This window comes from Orycteropus afer, unplaced genomic scaffold, assembly GCF_000298275.1.
Source record: "Orycteropus afer afer isolate SDZICR_OR568_19922 unplaced genomic scaffold, OryAfe1.0 scaffold00035, whole genome shotgun sequence".
Lineage (NCBI taxonomy): Eukaryota > Metazoa > Chordata > Mammalia > Tubulidentata > Orycteropodidae > Orycteropus > Orycteropus afer.
In genome coordinates, this window is record NW_006921622.1 from 1181331 (window position 1) to 1205852 (window position 24522).

Below are 24522 nucleotides of genomic sequence, written 5' to 3' on the forward strand. Positions count from 1 at the left end.
CGTGGGATCGGGCAGTGTTTCGTTCTGCTGTGCATGGGGTCGCTATGAGTCAGAAACGACCCGACGGCACTTAACATCAACAACAACATGCTAAGTCCATTTGATGGAGAAGGAAGAGCCTCTTTGATAAATGGTGCTGGGAAAATTAGATGTCCACATGCAGAAAAATGAAGCAGGATCCATGCTTCACATGATACACAAAAACAAATTCAAAATTGATTAAGGACCTAAATATGCTAACCAAAACTATAAAATTCTTAGAAGAAAAAGCAGGGGAAATGTTATCAGGCCTAGATATAAACAATGGATCATCTAATACAATAACTAAAGCATAAAAAGCAAAAGACAAAATAAATAAATGGGGTCTCGTGAAAACTTAAAACTTTCATTTATTAAAAGACTTTACCAAAAAAATGAAAGACAAGGTACCAACTGAGAGAATATCTTCAGAAACTATTTACCTGACAGAATCTAATAACCAAAATATATATATTATTTCAACAACTTAACAACAAAAGACAAATAATCCAATCATAAAATAGGCAAAGGAGTTGAATAGACATTTCACCAAAGAAGACATTCAAATGGCCATCATCATTAGGCATCAGAGAGATGCAAATAAAAACCACAGTGAGATACCACTACCACTAGGATGGCTTAGATTTAAAAATAAATAAATAAAATAATAAATGCTGGCAAAGAAAAAAAAAAAGCTGCCATAGAGTTGGACCCGACTCATAGCAACCCCTCCTTGGGTTTCCGAGATGGTATCACTATGGAAGTAGATTGCCCAACCTTCTTTCTGAGGAGTGGCTGGTGAGTTTGAACCAGCAGGCTTCTGGTTAGCAGTCAGAGGCCTTAGGTACTATGCCACCAGAATTCCCAAATGTTGGCAAAGCTGTGGGGAAATTGATTCCTTTAACCATTGCTGGTAGGAATGCAAAATGCTACAGTTGCTGTGTAAAACAGTATGATGGTACCTCAGTAAATTAAAAATAGAACTACTATATGATCCAGCAATTCCACTTCTAGGTACATACCCAAAGGACTTGAAAGCAGATATTCAAACAGAAACTTGTACCCCAGTCTTCATTGCAGCACTATTCACAATAGCCGAAAGGTGGAAACAACTTAAATGCCTATCAGCAGATGAATGGTTAAACAAAATGTGATACATACATACAAAGAAGTACTATTCATCCAGTAGGAGAAATGAAGTAGTGTTACATGCTACAGTATGGATGAAGCTGGAAAACATGCTGAGCAAAGAAGCCAATCACAAAAGGACAAATATTATATGACTTCACTTGTATAAAGGACAACAAAAGGCAAATGTAAAGAGAACAGAGCTTTTAGTTGTTAACAGAAATGCGAAGAAGAGGGAACAGACCGGTTAAGGATGACAGAAAAATCACACTGATTAAGGGTAGGGTTGCACAGCCAATTGTTGGAATTGATGCCAATAAGTGGTACACTTAGAAAAAGTTGAATTAGCATAAGTTGTGTGATAGATATATTTACAACAGTGGGGGGGGGGCAGGGAAGAGTGGCCGCTGAGACTGCTTAGGTACAACCAAACACCTCATGGGATTTTTTTCCTTGGTTTAGAAGTTTAGGGTCATAGTTTCATGAGCCATATCAGTTTATTGGGTTAATAAAATGGTTGATGCTTCTGTTGTACCTTCTAGTTTGTTGTATAGATCCTGGGGTCTTAAAAGCTTACAATTGATCATCCAAGGCACAAAATTGGTCTCTATTCACCTGGAGCAACAGAGAAAAAAGAAGAGCCAGAAATAGGAAGAGGATATGGAATGTGTTTTTTACTGTCTCCATGAAAACTGCCTCCTTTGCCATGAGACCAGAAGAATAGGATGATACTTGGCTACCACTACTGAACGAAGATCCATAGAAGAATGAGTCAAAAGAGGGGAAATGCAGAACTGAACTTAACATTATCATGAACTTTCTGGAGCCATGGAGGGTGAATGAACCCCTGAAACCATTGTCCTGAGATAATCTTTAAACCTTAAACCAAAAATATCCCCTGGAGTTATCTTAAAACCAAAAAATAGTTTAGCTTAACTAGTGAAAAAAAAAAAAAATCTGCCTTGACCACTGTGCTCTTTTAAGAACTGTCTGTATGGTATCAAATTCACAACAGCAACTTGAAAGATTAAATAGGAACCTTACGGGGCAATGAGTTTATGCTAATGAGGTAAAAACAACTCAGAAAAGGAGGGTGAGAATGGTTGCACTCTCAAAGAATGTAATCAGTGTCATTAAATTATACATATCAGAAGTGCTGAATTGGTGTGTGTATTCTCAACAACAGCAAAATAAAATTTAGGAAAAAAAATGATTGTGTTCTTTGGTTATTATATAAGTGTTTGGCGTAGTGCCTAAAGCACTGCTAACCAGAAGGCTGGTGGTTCAAACCCACCTGCCACTCCAAGAAAGGAAGGTTGGGCAATCTACTTCTGTAGTGATACCACCTCGGAAACCCAAGGAGGGGTCGCTATGAGTCACATCTGAGTCGAGGGCAATGCGTTGCATTGCATTGCAATATATGCTGGAAAGAGAAGTCTTGGTGGCACACTAATTAAGCGCTTGGCTCCTAACTAAAAGGTCAGTAGTTTGAATCCACCAGCAGCTCCATGGAATAAAGATGTGGCAGTCTGCATCCATAAAAATCACAGCCTTGGAAACCTAATGGGAATGCTCTACTCTGTCCTGTAGGGTTGCTATGAATTGGAATCAACTGAATGGCAATGGGTTATGCTGCAAAGATTTCCTTTGAATGTTTAATCTGCTTTATTGCTTAAACATGGCCCTAGAAGAATCTTTCTATCCTTATCTGTTTATACTTAGATGTGTGTGTGTGGTTTATAAAATTATGCTTCACAGAAAGAGATTATGAAATAAACCATAATATCTAACATAGTAGTACTTCCTTGCTCATAAAATTTACAACATATAAATTATAAGTAAGTATTCCATATATTTTATTTCTTACTTATATATATGTATATTATGTTTATGTACATACACACATACACACACACACACACACATATATGCATACACATACATATACCAAAAAAACAAAACCAAACTCACTACTGTCGAGTCGGATCCTGCTCATAGCGACCCCTCCTTGGGTTTCTGAGACAGTATCACTGTGGAAGTAGATTGCCCAATATACATATACATATATTGGCACAGAATATTGAAGATACCATGCAATGCCAGAAGAATGAACAAATCTGTCTGGGAAGAAGTACTGCGAGAATATTCCTTCGAAGGAAGGATGGTGAGACATCTTACATACTTTGGACCTGTTATTGGGAGGGACCAGTCCCTGGAGCAGAATTATCATGCTTGGTAAAATAGAAGGTCAACAAAAAAGAGGAAGATCCTCAACAGGATGAGTTAACATAGTGGCTGCAACAGTGGACTCAAACAGCAACGATTGTGAGGATGGCAAAGGACTGAGCCACGTTAGCTTCTTTTGTACATAGGTTTGCTATGAGTTGGGACCAACTTAAAGGCACCTGTCTTAGGCTAGGTTCTCTAGAAAAGCGAAATCAGTAAAGCTTATGTATAGAGAAAGAGAAAAATTTATCTCAGGGAAATGGCTCACACGGTTGTAAAGGCTAGCAAATCTCAAGTTCATGGGTCAAATGTCAAGCTGGAGGCTTTTTCTGACTCAAGGAACTGCAGGGGCTATCGAACCCAAGATCAGCAAGCAATGTAGCAGGCTGCTGACTTTGGCAGATGACAAATCCAAGATCAGCAGGTAAATGGCGGATTGTTTGGCTCACAGATTGGGAAGGCAACAATTCCAAGATGAGCTGGCAATATGCATACCACAACTTCAGCTCTAAAAACCAGATGATGGTAAACTAGATGTGGGATCCAGATCCAACAGGAAGTCTGAGAATTTTCTCAGGACATCCGCATATATATTGGAAGCAGTCCACACCCCTGAGGAAACTCCCTTTCAACTGATTGGCTGCTCACAGCACATCCCATCTTGGAGGTGACTACCTTACATCAGATCTCATCAGGGAAATGACCACATCACAGTTGCTTAAACTACTCAGAATCATGGTCCAGCCAAGTTGACACACAACCTTAACTATCACAGCACCTAATAACAACTAACAATATATATATACATATATATGTAATTTTTTTATTTTAAACAATAAGTATGTGTCACCTGATTTTCATTAATTGTGATTTCCATGAATCTTTCTGGAGTGGTTTGGGATTGGAATGGAATAGTTAATCTGATGTCAGACATACTCTAAACATCCTAGAAAGAACATTTCTAGAGAAGCCACCATTCTGTACCTGTTTTAAGGATTATTCAGGGTTCTAATGCCTGCAAAAAGAAATATGTGGATATATAAGCAGTTCAGCAGGGAGGCACCTAGGGAAAATAGCGTTAGAAAAGTAGTGCATTTAAACAAAACAAAACAAACAAAGTAACAAAAAAAAAAAAATCATGGAGGCAGATACAGGCAACTTTAGCTTTCTGAAGTGACTGTTCACAGCAAGACAGTTGCCAGGCTGAAGTTGGACTAGGTCAGCCTTTCACAGACTCTCTGAGGTCTGCTGGGTTGTACACACAATCTGATCTGTACTGAAAGGGCAAGGACTTCAGCTTTCTGTAATGGGGACAAATCACAAAGGGCATGTATTTCATGCAACAAAATGCACAAAGGATACACAAAAGCAGAACATCCAAAAACAGGGCCTCCAGGAAAAAGAAAACAGAAAATCATTTCATTTTTCCCGCCATGCTTTTGAGGGCATAAAGGAGAAGGTTCTGAATTCACAGACTATTGTGGTTGCAAGGCAACAAGCCAAGGTGGTGGATCTGCCCTGCAGCCCCTTTGACAATTACTGGGGGCTCTCCAGCAGGATTGAAGTTCAGCCTTGATTATCTGTAAAACTCAGTTCATTTCCCCATTAGAAGTAATACTTCCCTCATTTGAGAATACAAAAATAAAATATTCTAGTATGTACACAATCAGACTGAAGCAAATATTTTTGAGGGTATATCAATCTTCATTCACTAAGATTCATGCATAAGACATGTTATCTTAAAACACACCCACTAAAACAACAGTAATGTCAAAAAGAAAAAAAGAACTGCTATATGCCTCCCCAAAGGGGACAGTGGGACCCTGAGAGGGAAGAGATAATGAACAGCCATCACCTTAGGAGACTTCTAAACCTGTATTGTTGTCATGTGACTATTTGTGACCTACTTAAGGTCATTTACCTAGAGATAACAGCCTGACAAGATAAATCTGCTTCTGTGTCTAGGCCCTCCTCTAACCATCTGTTCTCTTTAAGAAATATGTGCCTGTTGAAGTGTCCACTGGCTGCTGTGAATTTAACCCCAGGGAACATTTATAGGGGGCTGCCCTTGACGTAACCCAAAGTCAACATTTAAACATTTGAAAACAACACTAGTGCTTAAGTGTTCCTGTTTGGGCTTTTAATCCATGAAAGCCCTATGCCTTTAATCATTTATTATAATCTTATTTCTTGCTAAAACTCTTTTCCACATCACTAGGTGGTAGGCAATCACATCACTGGTTCTGCCCCTGGTCCATACAGGCTATACAGGTAATTGAAGAAAGCACCCACAGATACTCTGTGCAATTCATCTTCAAGGGGATTTTATCTTTAATATACTATTAGAGTAGCTGTATGTTTATGACAGCAAAATTATTTCATTACCAACAAAAGCTGGGTAAAACACGTGCCTGGAAGGTATTTGGGCACTAACTATTTACTGATTAAATTTTTGAGCCCCCTGGAGGACAACAGGTGCTGTCCCTAAATCATTTTTCTACTTGGTTATCTATTTAAAAAGCCAAAGGGCTTTGATGGAAATCCAGGGCCTAGAGTTTGATGAGGGGCACAATGATAATTAAATGTAGGACAATAGCACATCACTTTTTGAAAATTGCTTCCTGTGAAAGGTGGAGGAATTTGACCCAAGGGTTTATGAAAGAAGATGGAAAGCATACGGGACAGGCTAACACATTTTATTCTCTTTTCCTGTGATCACTGATGTCACGTTCACACAACTCTTGGAAGGATACAATTTTGATAACATTTTTTATATATTTTTCTTGTTCTAATTAGATGAAAAAAGATAGCATACTATCACTTAATTCTTCCATTCTTTCAACAAATTTTTATTGCATGCCTGATTATCATATTCTGGATACTCAGATATAGCAAGAAGCATGACCCATTCTCTCTTTTCAAAATGATGATTCAATTATAATTATGGTGACTCTGAACCTTAAGGATGTCTTTGAAAAACCACAGAAACATAATTATCTGGCATCCTTGGAATTATACACTTTTAATTCCTATGAATACTTGTAAATTAATATAAAATCATTCAAAAGAGTTTGCAAGCAAATATTTGGCAAACAAATTGAGCAACACATCTGTACATATATATATTTAAATAGTATGAGAAGGTCTGGTGGTGCAGTGGTTAAGCAATGGGCTGCCAACCAAAAGGTAAGCAGTTTGAACCCACCATCTTCTCCACAGGAGAATGATGTGGCAGTCTGCTTCTGTAAAGATTACCATCTTGAGAACCACATAGGCCAGTTCTGCTCTGCTCTGTAGGGTCACTATGAGTTGCAATTGACTGGACAGCAGTGGGTTTGGTTATTTGGGTTGGGGAGTGTTTTTAAAACAAATGATTGGACTGTTATGCATGTGAAATGGTTTTTAACCTTTAGAATTCTGTGGATACTGTGTTGTATTTGTTAACAGTTTGTTATGAGGATTATGTGTATGCATTGCATTATGTATTATGAACATGGTATAGTGACAGTATCTGACCACCTCTAACTTTACCAGGGGGTAGGAAGATCAAGACTGAGTCCTATGAAGTAGAGGTCAGACATACCTCCTCCACCTTTCAACCATTTTACCAATTCTTATACCAACTCTCTCTCCCAGTGCACTCTACTCTCTACCGGGTTCAGTAATTTGTTGCAATGGCCCACAGAACTCATGGACAATACTCACAATTATGAGGTGTATTAGAGAAGGAAAAGGCTATAATTCAGGATCAGGAATATTTAAGATACAGTTCTTCAATCAGAACAGACTCTTCTGAGCTGTGTCACAGGCAAGCCTCTCTCTGGTCCTTGGCCTCTCAGCCCCACAACCCCTTAGCCTCTGCCCTGCTTGGGCAAGTATTATAATGCTCTTTTAACTTTGTGGGTAAGTTCCCAGAGGCACCCTACTCCACCAGGAAGGCACTTCTACCTTCAGACACTCTGCTTTCTTGCTCTGTGGGCTGGAAAGCCCACCACTCTGTCTTGTGTGGTCTCTTGGTTCTGTTCTTTCTGTTGCTGCTGTTTCTCATCATCTCTCACCATCTCTGGTGTCACAGCTCTCTGTCTCCTGAACTGCTTGGCTCAAGGAGGTTCAGTGCAAGGATCTCAGGTCCAAAGGACATGCTTCACTCCTGGCGCTTCTTTCTTGATGTAGTAAGATCCTCTCTTCCTACCTCTGGAATGGCAAAAACAACCAATCTTCACATTAGAGTTCCATAGACCTAATTTGCAATATGGTGAGACCATATTATTGTCAAGTGCCCCTGCACTTTGTTTACATTACTAGCAAACTATCCAATCCCACTGGTGAGGCACAAACACCTCATGTTTGACTCGACGGCACATAACAACAACAACAACAACCGTCAACAACAACAACCGTCATTTGGTGGTAGTTACAAAGACCTTGGCTAGAAGGGCTGTACCAAGCAATTCACTGCACCACGTGTACATAAGGTATAGTCTTCATGGAGAGGAATGAAGAGACATTGTGTAGTTTGTATATTGTGTACATAAGACAGAAATAACTTACTATTGCTTAGGTTCAACCACAGGATCAGAAAGTAAAGAAATTAGTTCATGCAACACAGTAGAGATCTTATAAATGAGTGAGAATTTTGAATAAAAAGTATTTACTAATAACACTTCCCTTTTTCCAGTTACTAAAGTCCCCTGGCATTTCCTGTTATCACTAAGATGGAAAATGGAGAAATACAAGAAAAGCTAGATGCTTTAAAACAGGTCATCATGACCACTTATATAGGCTTGGGTGTGACTATTGGATACATTTTACAGAAAAGTCTATGTCAATTTGTAGGCAGTCATCACTGACACAGAAACACAAACCTTGAATAAATTTTAGGTTGAAATTATGTGTTGACATAGGCAATAGTTATTTTGTTCATTAATGCAATATATATTTTATGTCCACATGGAACAAAAGAAAATATAGGATTCTGGAGTCAGGTTTCCTGGTTTCAAATTCTGACACAAGCACTTGCTGTGTAACCTTTGGCAAGTCACTTAAGCCCCCAAGTCTCAGTTGCTCATGTATCAAAAGGAGTTAGTAAAATTTATTTTTGTCCTTTAAAATGCTATGCAAATTTTGGCCCTTATTACTGTTTGTTATGGATTTTCTTACATGCAGGGGACCTATTAGAAAGAGAATCCAGGTAAATGGTTGACAAACTAAAATTTAGCAAAACCTCTTTATATGCATAGCATAAATAATGCTGAATAAAGTGCAGTTGAGTTGTGGGGGTTGATGGTGGCAATTTATATTTATTATGAGTTCCAGATTGTTCTTTTTATCATAGAAACATAGGCAAACTTGACCAATGTCAGGGCAAAAGGCAGTGGCCATGTATTCTATCCTGTGCATTATACCCACCAAAACCTTCCACTTGTAATTTTTTTTTCGAAAGCAATTCTTTATGACTCTGACAGCATTCCCATGAAATGTGACATTTTAACAAATAGGATTGCCATGTCTATGAGATTTATCTTCACTCTCCTCAATACTATCATTCCTTGAACTGTGTATCGCCTTACTTGAAAAACACAACCTCTTTTGTGCTGTGTGGCAGCTGTAAAGTTCATATGATAAAGAGCTCTTCCTAGGCTGTATAAACTGTGAAATGTGTTTTAAAATAGAGTTTTAATTAGACTTTGCAATTCTGAGCCAACTTCTGGCTTTAGTCTAGTTTAAATAAGAGTTTTCTCTCTAACAGCCATCTGTTCCTTTTGCTTAAGCCTAACCTTAAGTCATAATATTGAAAGTGTGACATCATTTCTTCTTATGATGTAATTAAACATCTCTTTATGGACCCACATGGTCAGAAAGTAGTCAGAGAATGGAATAATGTGGGTGGAAATGCTGGTTCAAATGTAGATAGTGAGGAGTGAAACAAATATATAACAATCTGTATTATATTTCTATTGTTTTTCATTCTCAGAAATTCTCTAATACTGAAAATTCTGCTCCATAAAAGTAATGCCTTAACACAAAAAGAATACTATGAAAGATTAATACTATAAAAAGAGGAAACAATATATACATATATAGGCATAAACTAGAATATTAATGTGAGTAAACTATTCTAATTGATGGTTTTTAGTTTGTCTGAAACCAAAGTTCCTGGTAATATTTAATTAAAGTAGGAAATTCTATTTTTTGGCCTTAGGCACTGTTTAGGCCACACATTAAAAAAGTTACATCATCCCTATTTAGTTTCTATTTATGGCATTAAACAATAAAGAAAATTAATTGTAATTCATCCACTTAGAACTATGGAGATTTTATAGTTGAGGTGTGTGATGGTTATGTTTTTGTGTCAACTTGGCTAGGCCTGGTTGAGTGGCTGGGCAGCTGGAAGTAGTATTTCCCATGGTGAGACTGGTAATCAACTCCATGGTAGAATCTACTGGGAGCAGCTGAGTAGCTGCCTTTGGGGATGTGGTCTGCTTCCTGTATATAAGGAGAAGCTTTGAGAATGGTCTCTAGCCTATGGCATGCTTGGATCCTGCGTGTAGCCATGTCGTTACTCAGCAGCCTGCTATGCTGTGCCGACCTTGGGACTTACAATGCACTTAATAGCCTGCTGTGTGGTTTGGTAACATCGGACTGTGCCTTTTTACTTGTCACCCTTGAGGTGAAGAAACTTCTGAGTGAAGAAATGCCTCTAGCTCCAGTAGGCTGGGAGCAGGAGGCAGAGCTAGACCCCAAGGTTGAGGAGCTTTCACCCAGCCCCTAGAAAAGAACCTGGCACTGTGAACTTGGACATAAAGCCTCCAAACTGTAAGAATAAAGTCCTGTTTGTTAAGGCCATCCCATTTGTGGTATATTCTTGTCAGAGTGGCACTAGGTAACCAGAACAAGGTGGAACTGCCACTGGCAATACAGGAATATACATGGATAATGCTTTTAAATTATATTAACATTGAATTTATTAGATAATAATTAGATTATAGTAAATTAGATTGTAATCATTTGGTTTTAGTAGTATGCAATAATTTTCTTAAATACTGCATTATAAATATTTAAAATTCATTTTTAGGTTATTAGGTGAATAGTTTTAGGTAAATTTAGTAATTCCTTTAAGTAATTGTTGAAAAATTCTCATAAAGTAATAAAGAAGCCCATGTAACTCTATCTGTACAAATATCCAGTGGTTTTTAAGAAATTCAGGGGAGGGAGACAGACTTTTTTAATTACTTTCTCTGATAAATAATTTTTATTGATATTCAACAGTTTTTAATAAGTCAGTCATTTACATAAGCGTTCCCTTATCCATGTGTCTGTATGCCAATTTTAAAAAGTTACTTGATCAATTTCCAAAGTTTTAGCATGGAATACATTCTATATCAGGCCTTGAACTAGCCTGTTGGAAAACAAAGCTGCCCTCATGGTATTCCTGCTAGGCCCCAGAATTTACAGATGAGAATGGCTTACAATGTGTGATAAATTCATAATGCAGTGTACATGAAGTCCCCGACTTACAATATACTCTAGTTAAGGAGAACCACACTTTGGGTTTTAGTGGGTTTTTTATATATCTTATGTTTAGTAATGTGTACTACAACCAAGGGGATGTGAAGCAAGGGATATCATAGCTGTCAAATGGACCTTGACTCAAAGCAAAGAATACCAGAAAGATGTTTACTTGTATTTTATTGACTATGCAAAGACATTTGATTGTGTAGATCATAATAAATTGTGGATAACATTGAGAAGAATGGGAATTCCAGAACACTTGATTGTACTCATGAGGAACCTGTACATAGACGAGGAGACTGCCATTTGAACAGAAAAAGGAATATTTAATACTTCATGGTTTAAAATCAGGAATGGAGTGCATCGGGATAATATCCTTTCACCATGCTTATTCAGTCTGTATGCTGAACAAATAATCTGAGAAGCTGGACTATATGGAGAAGAACATGGCATCAGGATTGGAGGAAGGCTTATTAACAACCTGAGATACGCAGATGACACAACTTTGGTTGCTGGAAGTGAGGATGACTTGGAGCACTTACTGATGAAGACTGAAGACTACTGTCTGCAGTATGGATTACACCTCAATATTAAGAAAACAAAAATCCTCACAACTGGACCAATAGGCAGCATCATGATAGATGGAGAAAAGATTGAAGTTGTCAAAGACTTCATATTACTTGGTTCCACAATCAACGCCAATAGAAGCAGCAGTCAAAACATCAACAGATGTATTGCATTGAGCAAATCTGTTACAAAAGACCTCTTTCAAATGCTGAAGAGCCAAGATATCTCCTTGAAGATTAAGATGTGTCTAACCCAAGCCATGGTATTTTCAATTGCCTCATGCATGTGATAGCTGGACAATGAATAAGGAAGACCTAAAAAGAGTTGATGCTTTTGAGTTGTGGTGTTGGTGAAGAATGCTGAAAGTACTGTGGACTGCTAAAAGAACTAACAAATCTGTCCTGGAGGATGTGCAGCCAGAATGCTCCTTGGAAGCAAGAATGGCCAGACTTCATCTCACCTACTTTGGTCATGTTGTCAGAAAGGACCATTCTCTGGAGAAGGATGTCATGCTTGGTAAAGTGGAGGGTCAGCAAGAGGGACAGACCCTGCAGACGATGGCTGCAGTGATGGGCTCAGGTATAGTACGATTGTGAGGCTGGCACAGAACCAGTCAGTGTTTCATTCTGTTGTGCATAAGGTTACTATGAGTTGAAGATGACTCGACGGCACATAACAACAACAACAGCACTACAACCAGTGTTGCAGCACGTAATTTGCTGATGTTCTCATTCTCGTGCCAACCCCCAAAGACAAATAAAGATTGGATTTTTAAATATGGTGATAATAAAAGACAATGATAATGAAAACTAAAAAAAAAAAAAAAAGAGGTATTCAACTTACATAGTAACCAATTTATGCCAGAGTCATCTGAACGAAACTGTTGTCTAAGTTGGCAACTACCTGTAATGGAAAGGACACCGCACTAGGAGTTAGGATCCCTGGGTTCTTGACCAATGAAAAATCCATATTTTAATTTCTTCATTTGTGCAATAATAACAATAATATGTAATATAATTATTTCATCAATTTATTGTGAGTTTCACTTTCCATGTTTTTGATATCATTTAGTAAACACCATCTTCTTATTGCTCGAGACAGGTTCTTGGTTCTTCTGCTCCATTGCTGTCCCTCTAACAATGCCCCCTTGTTTACTCTTCCTACTGCTTTCTCTGTTCTGGGCAACAGCCACATTATTCATCAGGATGTTAGCCTAAATGCTTCCCTCCCTTTGCAACTACAAATGATAAGACCTATCTACCTCACTAAGATCTCTGAATCACCCCCCTCCTATCCATTCCTCTGTTGCTACTGTGAGTGCATCCTCATTGCTCACCTGAACTATCATAATAGCCTCCAAACAGGAATCACGCCATTAGTCTTGCTGCCTAGTCTATCCTTCGCATTGCTACCAGACTGATCTTTCTAAATGCCAATCTGATTGCATTTCTTCCCCTTGACTTAAAATCTTTTAATCATTCCCCTTTGGTTTCAGCACAAAACCAAAATGTCTTGATCTTCTGGTCTCCACCCATCCCTTCACCTCATCTCCAATCATTCTCCAGCACATACACACAGATTCTGGGATAAAGCTACACTCACTGGATCTTTAAGTACCCCATGCTGATTGTTCTTCCCTGTTTTTCACACACACTGGTCACTCTGCTACAAAGGCCCTTGTTGTTGTTGTTGCCCTATTCCCCCTTATCTCTTTGGCAGAGGTTTTCTCCTATATGCAACTCACCAGGGGTTTTCTTCTCTATGAAGCTTTTCCTGGACTAGCCAAGCAAGGTTTGATATCTCCTTCTTTGTGCTAACCCAATTCCTAGTTGTTTCTGTTGTTAGGTGCTGTTGAGTCACCTCCAACTCATTGTGACCCTATGTCCAACAGAACAAAACACTGCCCAGTCCTGTGCTGTCCTCACAATCCTTGCTGTACTTGAGCCCATCATTGACAATGTTTCATGGGTATTCATAAAGTTTTCCAGAAATACATTAGAAAATGTTTCACTGCTATTCATAAGGTTTTCACTGGCCAATTTTTTGAGAAATGGATGGCCCCTTCCTTTTTCCCAGTATGTCTTAGTCTGGAAGCTCTGCTGAAACCTCTCCACCACAGGTGACCCTGCTGGTGTTTGAAATACCAGTGGCATAGCCTCCAGCCTCACAGCACATGCAAGCCACCACAGTATAGCAAACTGACAGATAAGTGGTGGCCAATTCCTAGTAGTACTTTTATTATTACACTTGTTAAGCCTTCCATAGCAATTACTTGTTTTCGTGTCTCTTTTTTCTAGTAGACTATGGACTTCTTGAAAGATAGAACTGTGCCTTATTTATCTTTGTTTTCCTGGCTCTTTGCTCATGTGTCATAGTAAGTAGGTGATCACCAATTTCGTGTTATGTAAATAGTTGGTTGGATGGGTAGATGGATGGATGGATGGATGCTTCTGCCCTTGTGCTTTTAGCCCTGGTGAACTATAGCCATATCTTCAGAACCAGCAAACTCTTTCTTTCCTGTGAACAGATACCCCTTTAATCTGGATTGTCCATCCCTCACCCAGCACTTGAACCCTCACCAACTTTTATCTGAATAGTGCACTTTAAGACAGCTCAAATGAATCACTTCTTTCATACTATTTTATTTTATTCTTACTATAGAAAACTTTAAGTGCATTTAATTGTAGATATATAAATGGAGACATTTAATAGATATATAGTTTATATATCTATTTCCTCCATAGACTTTGAGCTCATCAAGACAGGGCCTTAAATTTCTTATTCATAGACAGTTTTCCCAGCACAGAAATAGCACAAGTTAGGTGATAGTAGATGTTTGGCGGAATGATTCATGAAGGTGTGCTTGAATGTATGAAAAGAAATAATATATTTGAGAGTTCTTTGCCCAAGACAGATGTTAGGTGCTGTTATCGTCTTGATCATATCCAAGAATCATGCCCTTTCCTCTGCTCCTTAGTTCTTTCTACCTAGCCAGGCCAGAGATCCTTGTCTAAATTATCACTTCACACAGACTTCTTTGCTTCCACTCAGAGTGCATTTTGACATTAAACTGAACCCCTCAGCACTTGGATAATATAAAAGGATTTGAAAAACAGAACCAACTGTATTACATTTTAGTACCAGCCTCAAAACAGTTGGTAAGTAATAACTGTATATTCTTAAAGATAACCGGGTCACTTAAGATACTGTTATGGATTGAATTTTTTCCAAAAAAAAATATGTTGTAAATTCTAATCCCTGTACCAGTAGTTTGGGACTTGACGGCAATGAGTTTGGTTTTTTTTTTTTTTTGGTGGTATAGTGCCTAAGGCACTTGACTGCTAACCAGAAGGCTGGTGGTTCAAACTTACCAGCCACTCCTCGGAAGGAAGACTGGGCAATCTACATCCGTAGAGATACTGCCTTGGAAACCCAAAGAAGGGGTCACTATGAGTCGAATTGATTCGAGGCGGTGAGTTTGGTTTGATTTTATACCAGTAGTCACAATCCCATTTGGGAATGTTTTTTCTTTGTTATGTTAATGAGACAGTATTAGTATTGGGAGTGTTTTACCTCAATCTCTTTTGAGATAACAAAGAGATTAAACAAGTAAATGACTAAGCAGAGATGGGGAAGATAGATGCCACACCACATGAAGATCATCAAGAATCAAGGAACAAGGATTTTCCACCAAAGCTGACAGAGAGAAGGCCTAGAGCCGGCATCCTAAATTCAGACTTCTAGCCTCCTAAACAGGAGCTCTGGTAGCATACTGCCTAAGACACTTGACTGCTAACCAGAAGGCTGGCAGTTCAAACCCATCAGCCACTCCTTGGAAGGAAGGTTGGGCAATCTACTTCCATAGTGATACTGCCTCAGAAACCCAAGGAGGGGTTGCTATGAGTTGGGTCTGACTCGATGGCACACAACAACAACAACAACACAACAGCCTCCTTAACTGTAAGAAAATAAATTTCTGTTTCTTAAAGCCACCCACTTGTGGTATTCCTGTTATAGCAGCAGTAGATAACTAAGATATCATTTTCTTAGCTGATAAGAATGGGTTTGTCATAAATTTATGCCTATTCTTTATATACAGATAATTTCTTAGTTGAGGAGCAAAGGTGTAAAAATCCCGCAAGCGAAGAAATGATGTAAAATGAATTATAAGAAAAAATACTTGATGCTCATCTTCATCCTGGAAAATTCCATAGTATTTTACAAATGACCTTGAAATCACTTCATCCACCTTGAAGAAGAGACTTTTTTCAGTGTGCAGTGGAGTAGCTCTTCTGCCTCTCACAATCACCTCATTGACTACATGCCAAGAAGTGAAAAATACTTACCTTAAAGGATGGGGAAAACTGAAATAAGAAAGAATATGATTATCCATGTGTACGGAATTTGGAATGAGGAAAATTGCCGAGGTTAACACCTCGACTCTTATGAGAAGAGCTATGAGATCATTGATGACTGGGAGGGACAGGACCTCTGTTTAATCTTTGTCTGAAATACGTCAAGCAGAGTACATTTTTTCATGGTACCATACTGACATTTAGGGTCAAGCCTTTCTCCAAGGGGGGAAAAAAAAGAGTCACTTGAATAAATGCAACTTCAGTAGCACCTTGTCAGTCTTGGAAGTCATCCAAATGAATGTCAATTGAATGTATTTAAGTCACCTTGTTAGGCATTTGTGGCACAGGGGGCTCTGTGTGTCTTTGTGATAGGGCTTATTTCTCTATAGTTAATTACCAAGGAGGAGAAATAGGGCTGCTGTGGTGGGTGGGTGAGTGGGTACTCTCATCACAGAAGGGGCAGTGTGATCAAAGAACATGAATTCTAAAGACAAAAGCAATCTAGGTTGATTGATGAATGTTCAGTTTGGAAGCTGAATTACTTATCTTCTTGGATCCTCAGTTTCCTCATCTGTAAAATAGGGTGTCCTTACCGTCCTCATATGGTTTTTGTAAGAATCTAATCAAATAGGGCTGTATTAAATACCTGATGATTGTTTGGTGTTTATTTTCTTACCTCACCTACTCTCCCATCCTACCCCTCATTAACATCTAACACTACATTCTATTTCCTTCAACTTTCATTTGAAAATTATGTTTGATCACTGGCACTATTTTCTCCCCTTACATTTTGCACTGTTTCCTCCTTCAATAAACTTAATTTAAGTGAGTTCATTTCTTAATTGCCTGCATATGATGGTATATATGTATATATATATACTTATATGTATAAACATACATACATATATATATATATGTATGTATGTATGTATCCCACCAAACCAAACCATTCCCATTGACTTGATTCCAACTCATAGCTACCCCATAGGACAGAGTAGAACTGCCCCATAGGGTTTCCAAGGCTGTAAATCTTTACAGAAGCAGACTGCTTCATCTTTCACCCATGGAGAAGCTGATGGGTTCAAACCACCAACCTTTTGGTTAGCAGCTGAATGCTTTAACCATTACACTGCTAGAGCTCTATGTATATTTATAGTCTTAGCTTTTTACTGACAAGTTTGCCTGCCCCCTTTCTTCATCTGCATTTTCCTAATATCCAAAATATCAGCTTAGTTACTCTCATTCTGAAGAAATCTTCTTTATATGTAACAGTGAGATGTTAAGATTTTGTTACAGAGAGATCAATTCCCTTGATGTCACAATCCTACATGCTGTTCCATGGGGTAAGAATTCTCAGGGGTTACATCTACTTACACATATAGGTTGGGAGCTCTGGTAACATAGTACCTAAGGTACTTGACTGCTAACCAGAAGGCTGGTGGTTCAAACCCACCAGCCACTCCTCAAGGAAGGTTAGGCAATCTACTTCCGTAGTGATACTGCCTCGGAAACCCAAGGAGGGGTCACTATGAGTCGGGTCCAACTCCACACCACATAACAATCCCCAACCCCACTGCCATCGATTCAGATCTGACTCACAACGACCCTTCCTTGGGTTTTCGAGGCAGTATTACTACGGAAGTAGATTCCCCAAACCTTCTTTCCAAGGAGTGGCTGGTGGGTTTGAACTGCCAGCCTCTGGTTAACAGTCAAATGCCTTAGACACTACGCTACCAGAGTTCAACAACACACATACAGGTGAATCTTACTGAATAGTGTTACATCTTCTTCTAAAGAGATCTCTACTTATGGTGATATTTACAATATCCCACTGCCATGAGTAGGTTTTGACTCATTGTGAATCCCTAGGACAAAGGAGAACTGTCCCATAGGGTTTTCAAGCTGTAAATCTTTACAGAAGCAAACTGCCTTGTTTTTCTCCCATGGAGCTGCTGGTGGGTTTGAATATCTGACTTTTTGGTTAGCAGCTGAGAGCTTTGACTACTGGCTCACCAGAGCCCCTAATTTATAATATAGGTAACATTTTTATGTAAATGATACCTGGTCCCTACATTCTCTATTCCTTTTTAAATGAGCCTTTTGTAAGACTACATCCAAAAAAACTATGCAGGATCTTGTGGGTCATGGTAAGGTCTTGGTTTTTACTCTGAGGGAAACAAGGAGCCGCTGGAGGTATTTATGCAGAGGAGTGATCTGGCTAAGGTTTGAAGATATTGCTTTGGTTGCTGTACTTAAAATAGACTGTTGTGGAGCAAATGTAGAAGCACAGAGACCTGCTGGGAATCAATTACAATGATCCTGCAAGAGACAATGATGACTTGGACCAAAACAGTAGCAGGATAGTTGGTAACATGTCTGGATTCTGGTTAAATTTTGAAGGTGAAGCCAAGAGGCTATCCTGATGGGTTATTTTAGAATGTGAGAGTAAGAAAGAATTCAAAGATGACTAGAAGGTTTTTTGGCTTCAGCAACTGGAAGGATGAACTTGCCATCAAGTGAGACAGGGAAGAAGTTGGAGCAACCAATTTGGCATAGTCAATGAGGGATTCAGTTATCAGATATCCAAGTAGAAATGGCAAGCTGGTTGTATTAGGGCTGTATTAGTCCAGAGACATACAAGTCTGGAGTTCAGGAGAGAGGTCTAGTATGGTTGTAAAACATGCCTCAGTTTCCTCATTTCTAAAATAGAGACAAAATCATTTTATTAATTTGTCTCATAAATTCTCATTGAGAACCTACCTCAGTGAGAACTTATGAGGATTAAATCAGTTAACATTTGTAAAAGGCTTAGAGCAATGTCAGGTTCATCATAAAAAAGTAAGTGATGACCATAATTAATGGAGTACCTTCTCCTCCCTCTTTTGACCATGTTACTTGAATTGTCCAAAATAATGGCAATGGCCTAATCCTACCTATTACATTTAGTTACACCCTAACCTAGCAATTAAAGGCATCCAAAAACGAATTCTTTCTTACTTTTCTGAGTTTATCACTCCTTTCCCCCATACTACTTTTTGGGGCAAATTTTCCATTTTTCAAGTGTATTTGGAAGGAATTGTGGGAAGGGACTCTAATATCCAAATAAGAAGAACCACTATGTGTACCTTCATTCAGTGTAATTCTGGAAAATGTCCTTTGAATAAAAAGTATGTAGCATTAGAAGTTATGCAGTATGATGCTTAAGACAATAGAATCTAACTTTGAACTGAATTTATATTACAATGTGTCACCTTGAATAAATACGTAATCTCTCAAATCTCAGTTTCCCAGTATGTAAAATTAAAACCTGGTGGTGTTATGTTGTTGTTGTTATGTGCCGTCAAGTCAGACCCGACTCATAGCACCCCCTCCTTGAGTTTCCGAGGCAGTATTACTACGGAAGTAGATTGCCCAACCTTCCTTCCGAGGAGTGGCTGGTGGGTTTGAACCTTCTGGTTAGCAGTCAAGTGCCTTAGGCACTACACTACCGGAGCTCCCTGATGGTGGTGTTGTGGAGAATATTAAATAAGATAGTAAATGTATAGCACTTTGCACAATGCAAGACACATAGTAGATAGACAGCTGTTATTGAGTCAACTCTAACTCCATTGGTGATCCATAAAATATTCAGTGGTTAATTTTCAGATCACTGGGACTTTCTTCCTAGTCTGCCTTAATCTGGAATTTCTGCTGAAACCTGTCTGTCATGGAGGACCCTGCTGGTATTTGAAATACCATTGGCATAGCTTCCAGCATTATAGCAACACACAAGCCATTACAGTATGAAGAACTGACAGATGAGTGGTGGGGACACATAGTAAGTCCTTACAATTGTCATCTCTTACTATGATGATGTTAAGTAACTTTCCTTCTTGTTTTCACTTGGAACAAAGATGTATAGATTTTCTTAGGGCTTTACATTCACTGTGTGGACTTTTCACTCAACTGTATACCTCAATATAATACTTAATGTTTGGAACATGTCCCATCATGGCATTAGGCCAAAGAAAGAAAAATATAGTAGAAGCTGAGATAGAATCTGATCCAACATGTTATTGGCATCCATCCCCTCACTGACTTCCCTCCCTCATCCACTACCTTGGCCATAGTGGCTAATTAACAAACTGAATAGATATGACTCAAAAAGAAAAACTAAAGTTATCTCTTCCACCATATGTTACTTTAATTGTATATATTTTGTTTTTAAGTACATTTTTTGGAGAAAATGGATTATATTTACTACAGAGAGACATTCTCTTAATCTAGTAATTTTGGAAGCAATTGATGGTCTCCATGGTAGGAAAATGGAACAGAGTAGTATTAATAGAAGACAGTACAGAAAAAAAAAAAAATGTACATTTTATAGTATAAAAGAAAGATATTTTAGCCTCCCTGCCTAAAACAACACTGTGAAGTATAAATTATGCTAAATTGGTGACTGTAGTAAAAAGGAACCAGCCACTCTTCGCATATGATTGCTCAGATTGAAAGTCAATAGTCAATTCCCAGGAAGCGGCCCAGGAAAGGAGAAATCTCTTGTACCTGTGACACACAGGGGCTTAATTAGTCCTCCTATGAAGGAGTTCTGGTAGCATAGTGGCTAAGTCACTTGCCTGCTAACCAGACGGCTGGCGGTTCAAACCCACCAGCCACTCCTCGGAAGGAAGGTTGGGCAATCCTACTTCCGTAGTGATACTGCCTCGGAAACCCAAGGAGGGGTCGCTATGAGTCGGGGCCGACTCGACGGCACGTAACAACAACAACAAATGGTTTGGAAGAAAAACTTTGAAAATACTTCTGACCTCTTAGAAGCAGATTTATAGATCTATTAGTGCTTTAATTCTTGCATCGTAGAGTTGCCAAAGTATAGAACTTCAGAGTTGATAAAAGCCTAGTAAGATAATGGTTGACTGGTAGTTCCAACTCTTCTCCAGCATAATTATGGGTCCCAAAACCATTTCCTTCCTTTTGGTTTTCAACTCCCTTTACATAATGTCCAGTAGGTGTACTTTTGCCTTACATTTTTTACATATTGTTTTATGATTACTTATCCTGCGTTGTTAACCTTTCCTATTCATTTACATAGCTTTACATTCTAAAATACTGATATTTAAAATACGTATTGAAATGAAAAAATATCCATACAATTACTGTAAAATAATTCATTATATTAATAACAAAATAAGCACACCTGAGTGTAAATATCTATATGAATATTGTCCCTTAAGGAAAAAAGAAAATAAACCTTGGAATGATATTCACAAAGGCTTTGGAATTAATTTGAGAATGACTTTATGTACTTTACAAGAAAATAAGCCCTGTTGCCTTACCATAAAACCTTATTATTTATTTATTTACTCAGATAAGTGTCACTCACCTAATTCAGCAGGCCTTATGCCCAATTTCCTTAGATATTTTCCAAAGTTCACAGTAGTCCTCAGAGGATGAAAATTTACCCCACTAAGGATTTTCAAAGGAGCTCTGGTAGTGTAGTGCCTTAGGCACCTGACTGCTAACCAGAAGGCTGGCAGTTCAAACCCACCAGCTACTCCTCTAAAGGAAGGTTGGGCAATCTACTTCCATAGTGATACTGCCTCGGAAACCCAAGGAGGGGTCGCTATGAGTCGGGTCCAATTTGGCAGCACATAACAACAACAACAACAACAAGGATTTTCAAAAGATGGTGAGATACATCCTGAAGACAATTCTGAAGGAGAATTACAAAATTGTTTTTGAGTAATGGTAGCATAATTTAAATAAGTTTATAATAGTTTCCTAAGTGGCTGATAACAAAGTGAACTTAATGTTTTATTGTCAAATCATAAGAGTCACCTCAAAATTTCTCTAACTTGACTTAAACTATGTTCTAGTGCAGGTTGTGCTTAAAACTTCTAATCTGTATATGTGGAAAATATGCTCTTAATCATATCAGTATGTCTATTTTATTGCCTATAGGACTATACTTGATAAGAAGGAACTACTGGAGTTTGCTCAACTTGGCTGTTATTTGGAATATGATCTCTTTGGCACTGAACTTCTTCACTATCAATTTGACCCAGATACTGACATGCCTGATGATAATAAAAGAATTAGAAGGTAAATATGATGAAATCTCTCATAGTATTCCCTTTTCCCAGCCCTTTCTGATTGTCATATCTGGGTGAATATTAGCAAAGATTCAGAAAACAATAAGCAGGCTGAATCAGAGACTTGCAGAGAAAAAATATATCTTTGCTGTTTCACAGAGAAAATCTCTCTATATAATTTCTAGGAGAAAATGAGTCATCCTGAGTAGGCAAAAGCTTGTAGAGCTTTAGAAGTTCAGTGCAGATGGGCAGCTGACAGGGAACACAGATAAAACCCAGACCCTGCCATGACAATGAGAGAAAAAAAATACATTTTCCTCTTTTTACCCCTAATTAAATAAGCTACTTCTTTCTCACATTGAACTCACTAAAGTCATCTCCTACAATGAATATCTGAAATGTTTATTAAAGGTATTCACTAAAGTGGTCATTGCAGCTTAAATTTTAAAGAATTATGTCTAAAGACCAAGCATCATGTAAAACTCAACCTCCCAGAATTGTCTAATATGTGGTGAAAGTAGGAGTCCTTTTCTGCAAGCTAGTGGAAAACCTCAGGAGTAAGGATGACTAATCTAGGGAATGTGGGATGAAAAGTAGATTTGGGATTGACAAAGATGAGTTTAATTTGGGAATATCTAAGTGTTGCTCTCCAGTAGGGCCCTGAGATAAGGGTATGAAGTTTAGAGCAGACACTTGAGCTGAGACATAAATTTAGACGTCATTGGTTTATGTGATAGTTAGAACTATGGGAATGAATGAGATCACTCAGGGAAGCAGATGAGGACAGAGCCCTGGAGAACACTGACATTTAAGAGATGAGCTCAGGACGAGTAACTCCAGAACAAAGTCAAGGAGAAAGTTTCAAAGTGATAAGAGTAACAAAGAAATGCATTGTTATGGAAGTTGATGGAGAAAAATTGTATGTGGCTGGTATCAAGTGAAAAGCATCCTTTGGTTTCCACAGTCAGGAGGCTCTCATTTCACAACCAGTAGAAAAGACTTGAGGAATGAGTAGGAGGTGAAGAAGAGGAGAAAATGTGAAGAAGCTTGTTAGTAAAGGGAGGTAGGGACTTAAGTCTGAGGCTAAAAGACAGCACAGGAAGATTTTGTTAAGACTTGAACAATGTTTATGTGACTGAGAGCAAGACCAGAGAGAGAATGAATGAATGAATGAATAGATGAATGAATCGATGATAGTAGTACTTATTCTACATGGTTATTCAATAACTTATATGAAAAAATTATGCAGAGTTTTTAGCTGAGTATGTGATGCAGAATATGGAAATATTTAGTAGATGTTCAAAAAAAAAAAAAAATCTGAAGAGAAAATAAATATAGCACAAGGCTCCTGAGGAGAAAAGTAAATAAATTTGAGAAGGAAACCAAAGATTGGGTAAGAGGAAGGAGAGTTCCTTTACTGAAATGAGAGGGGACAAGGTGAGTAATGGTGTGAATGCAGATAAGTGTCTTAATGAGGGCAATAGGAAGCTGAGGACATATGCCCACATGTTCTCTACTGTACCCTTGAAGTTGTTGTTGTTGTTGTTATGTGCTGTCGAGTCGGACCTGACTCATAACGACCCCTCCTTGGGTTGCTGAGGCAGTATCACTATGGAAGTAGATTTCCCAACCTTCCTTCCAAGGAGTGGCTGGTGGGTTTGAACCACCAGCCTTCTGGTTAGCAGTCAAGTGCCTTAGGCACTATGCTACCAGAGCTCCTACCCGTGAAGTAGACATGGTAATATCCTGAGAAAGGAGAGAGTCAGGGCAGAACCTTACTGAGGAAGATGAAGGCTGGGAATGACTGCTGGGTGAATGAGAGGTAGATTGATCGGGGTCATGTTTTGTGTGAGACCCATTTGAGGCTGGAGATCATGGCACCCATGCACATTATTTGGTCATTTTTTTTCCCACAACTTTTCATATTTTGGTAGTAGGACTGAGAAGATGTGGGTAAAGCAGAAAATGTAAACAGAGATTCAAGGTTGGGGTTCTCTCTGAAAGATGTGGTTGATAGCCAGGGGAGCAAGGGAGTTGTTGAAATGGGGGTCATGGAGTCAAGCTGGAAAGAAAAGAAAGTGTAGGAGGAATGATATATAGGGAGAAAGTAGCTAGAGGCTTTAATGAAATGGGTGAATATATATACAATAGAAGAAAAGTGAGTGAAAAAGTTGAAAGATAGACATTGTGTCAGTTTGGGGACTTGAAGCTTGAGATTTCAGAGGGGAAGTAGGAGCAGAATTTGGTTTGAGTGTGGGAAACTGGTTAGAATGGGAATAAACAAAACTGGAGTTGTTAAGTGAAGTGAAGAAACTGCGAGGCTCAAATATTGGTAGTTGAACATATGCACAGTGGGTTTGAGGGGAAGATCTTGACCAATGACTACAACCAGAACAACCTTAAGTCTTTTCCTGGGGCAGTAGACCTTTAGATCTGTATGCCTCTTGCTGTCTGTGTATTGACACTCTCCTTGATGATCTCATTAACTGTAAAATATGCTTCAAGTTTAATATCATCAGAGAGAGCTAGTTGATAAATGTTAACAATAGTTATGTAAGGAAGGCTATACCACATGAGCAAACGACTTTGACTTGATTGGTAAAGTGAGGCTTCTTTTTTTTTTTTTTTTA

General features: G+C 38.5%; 1 protein-coding gene across 1 annotated transcript in view; it reads left to right on the forward strand.

The window, feature by feature from the left end:
- PTER (phosphotriesterase related) overlaps positions 1–24522 on the forward strand; it is a 39499-nt gene that overhangs the window by 9724 nt on the left and 5253 nt on the right. The window contains exon 3 of the mRNA XM_007936327.2: positions 21762–21902. Coding sequence (XP_007934518.1) covers positions 21762–21902 — 141 coding nt within the window. The remainder of the gene's footprint in view (positions 1–21761; positions 21903–24522) is intronic.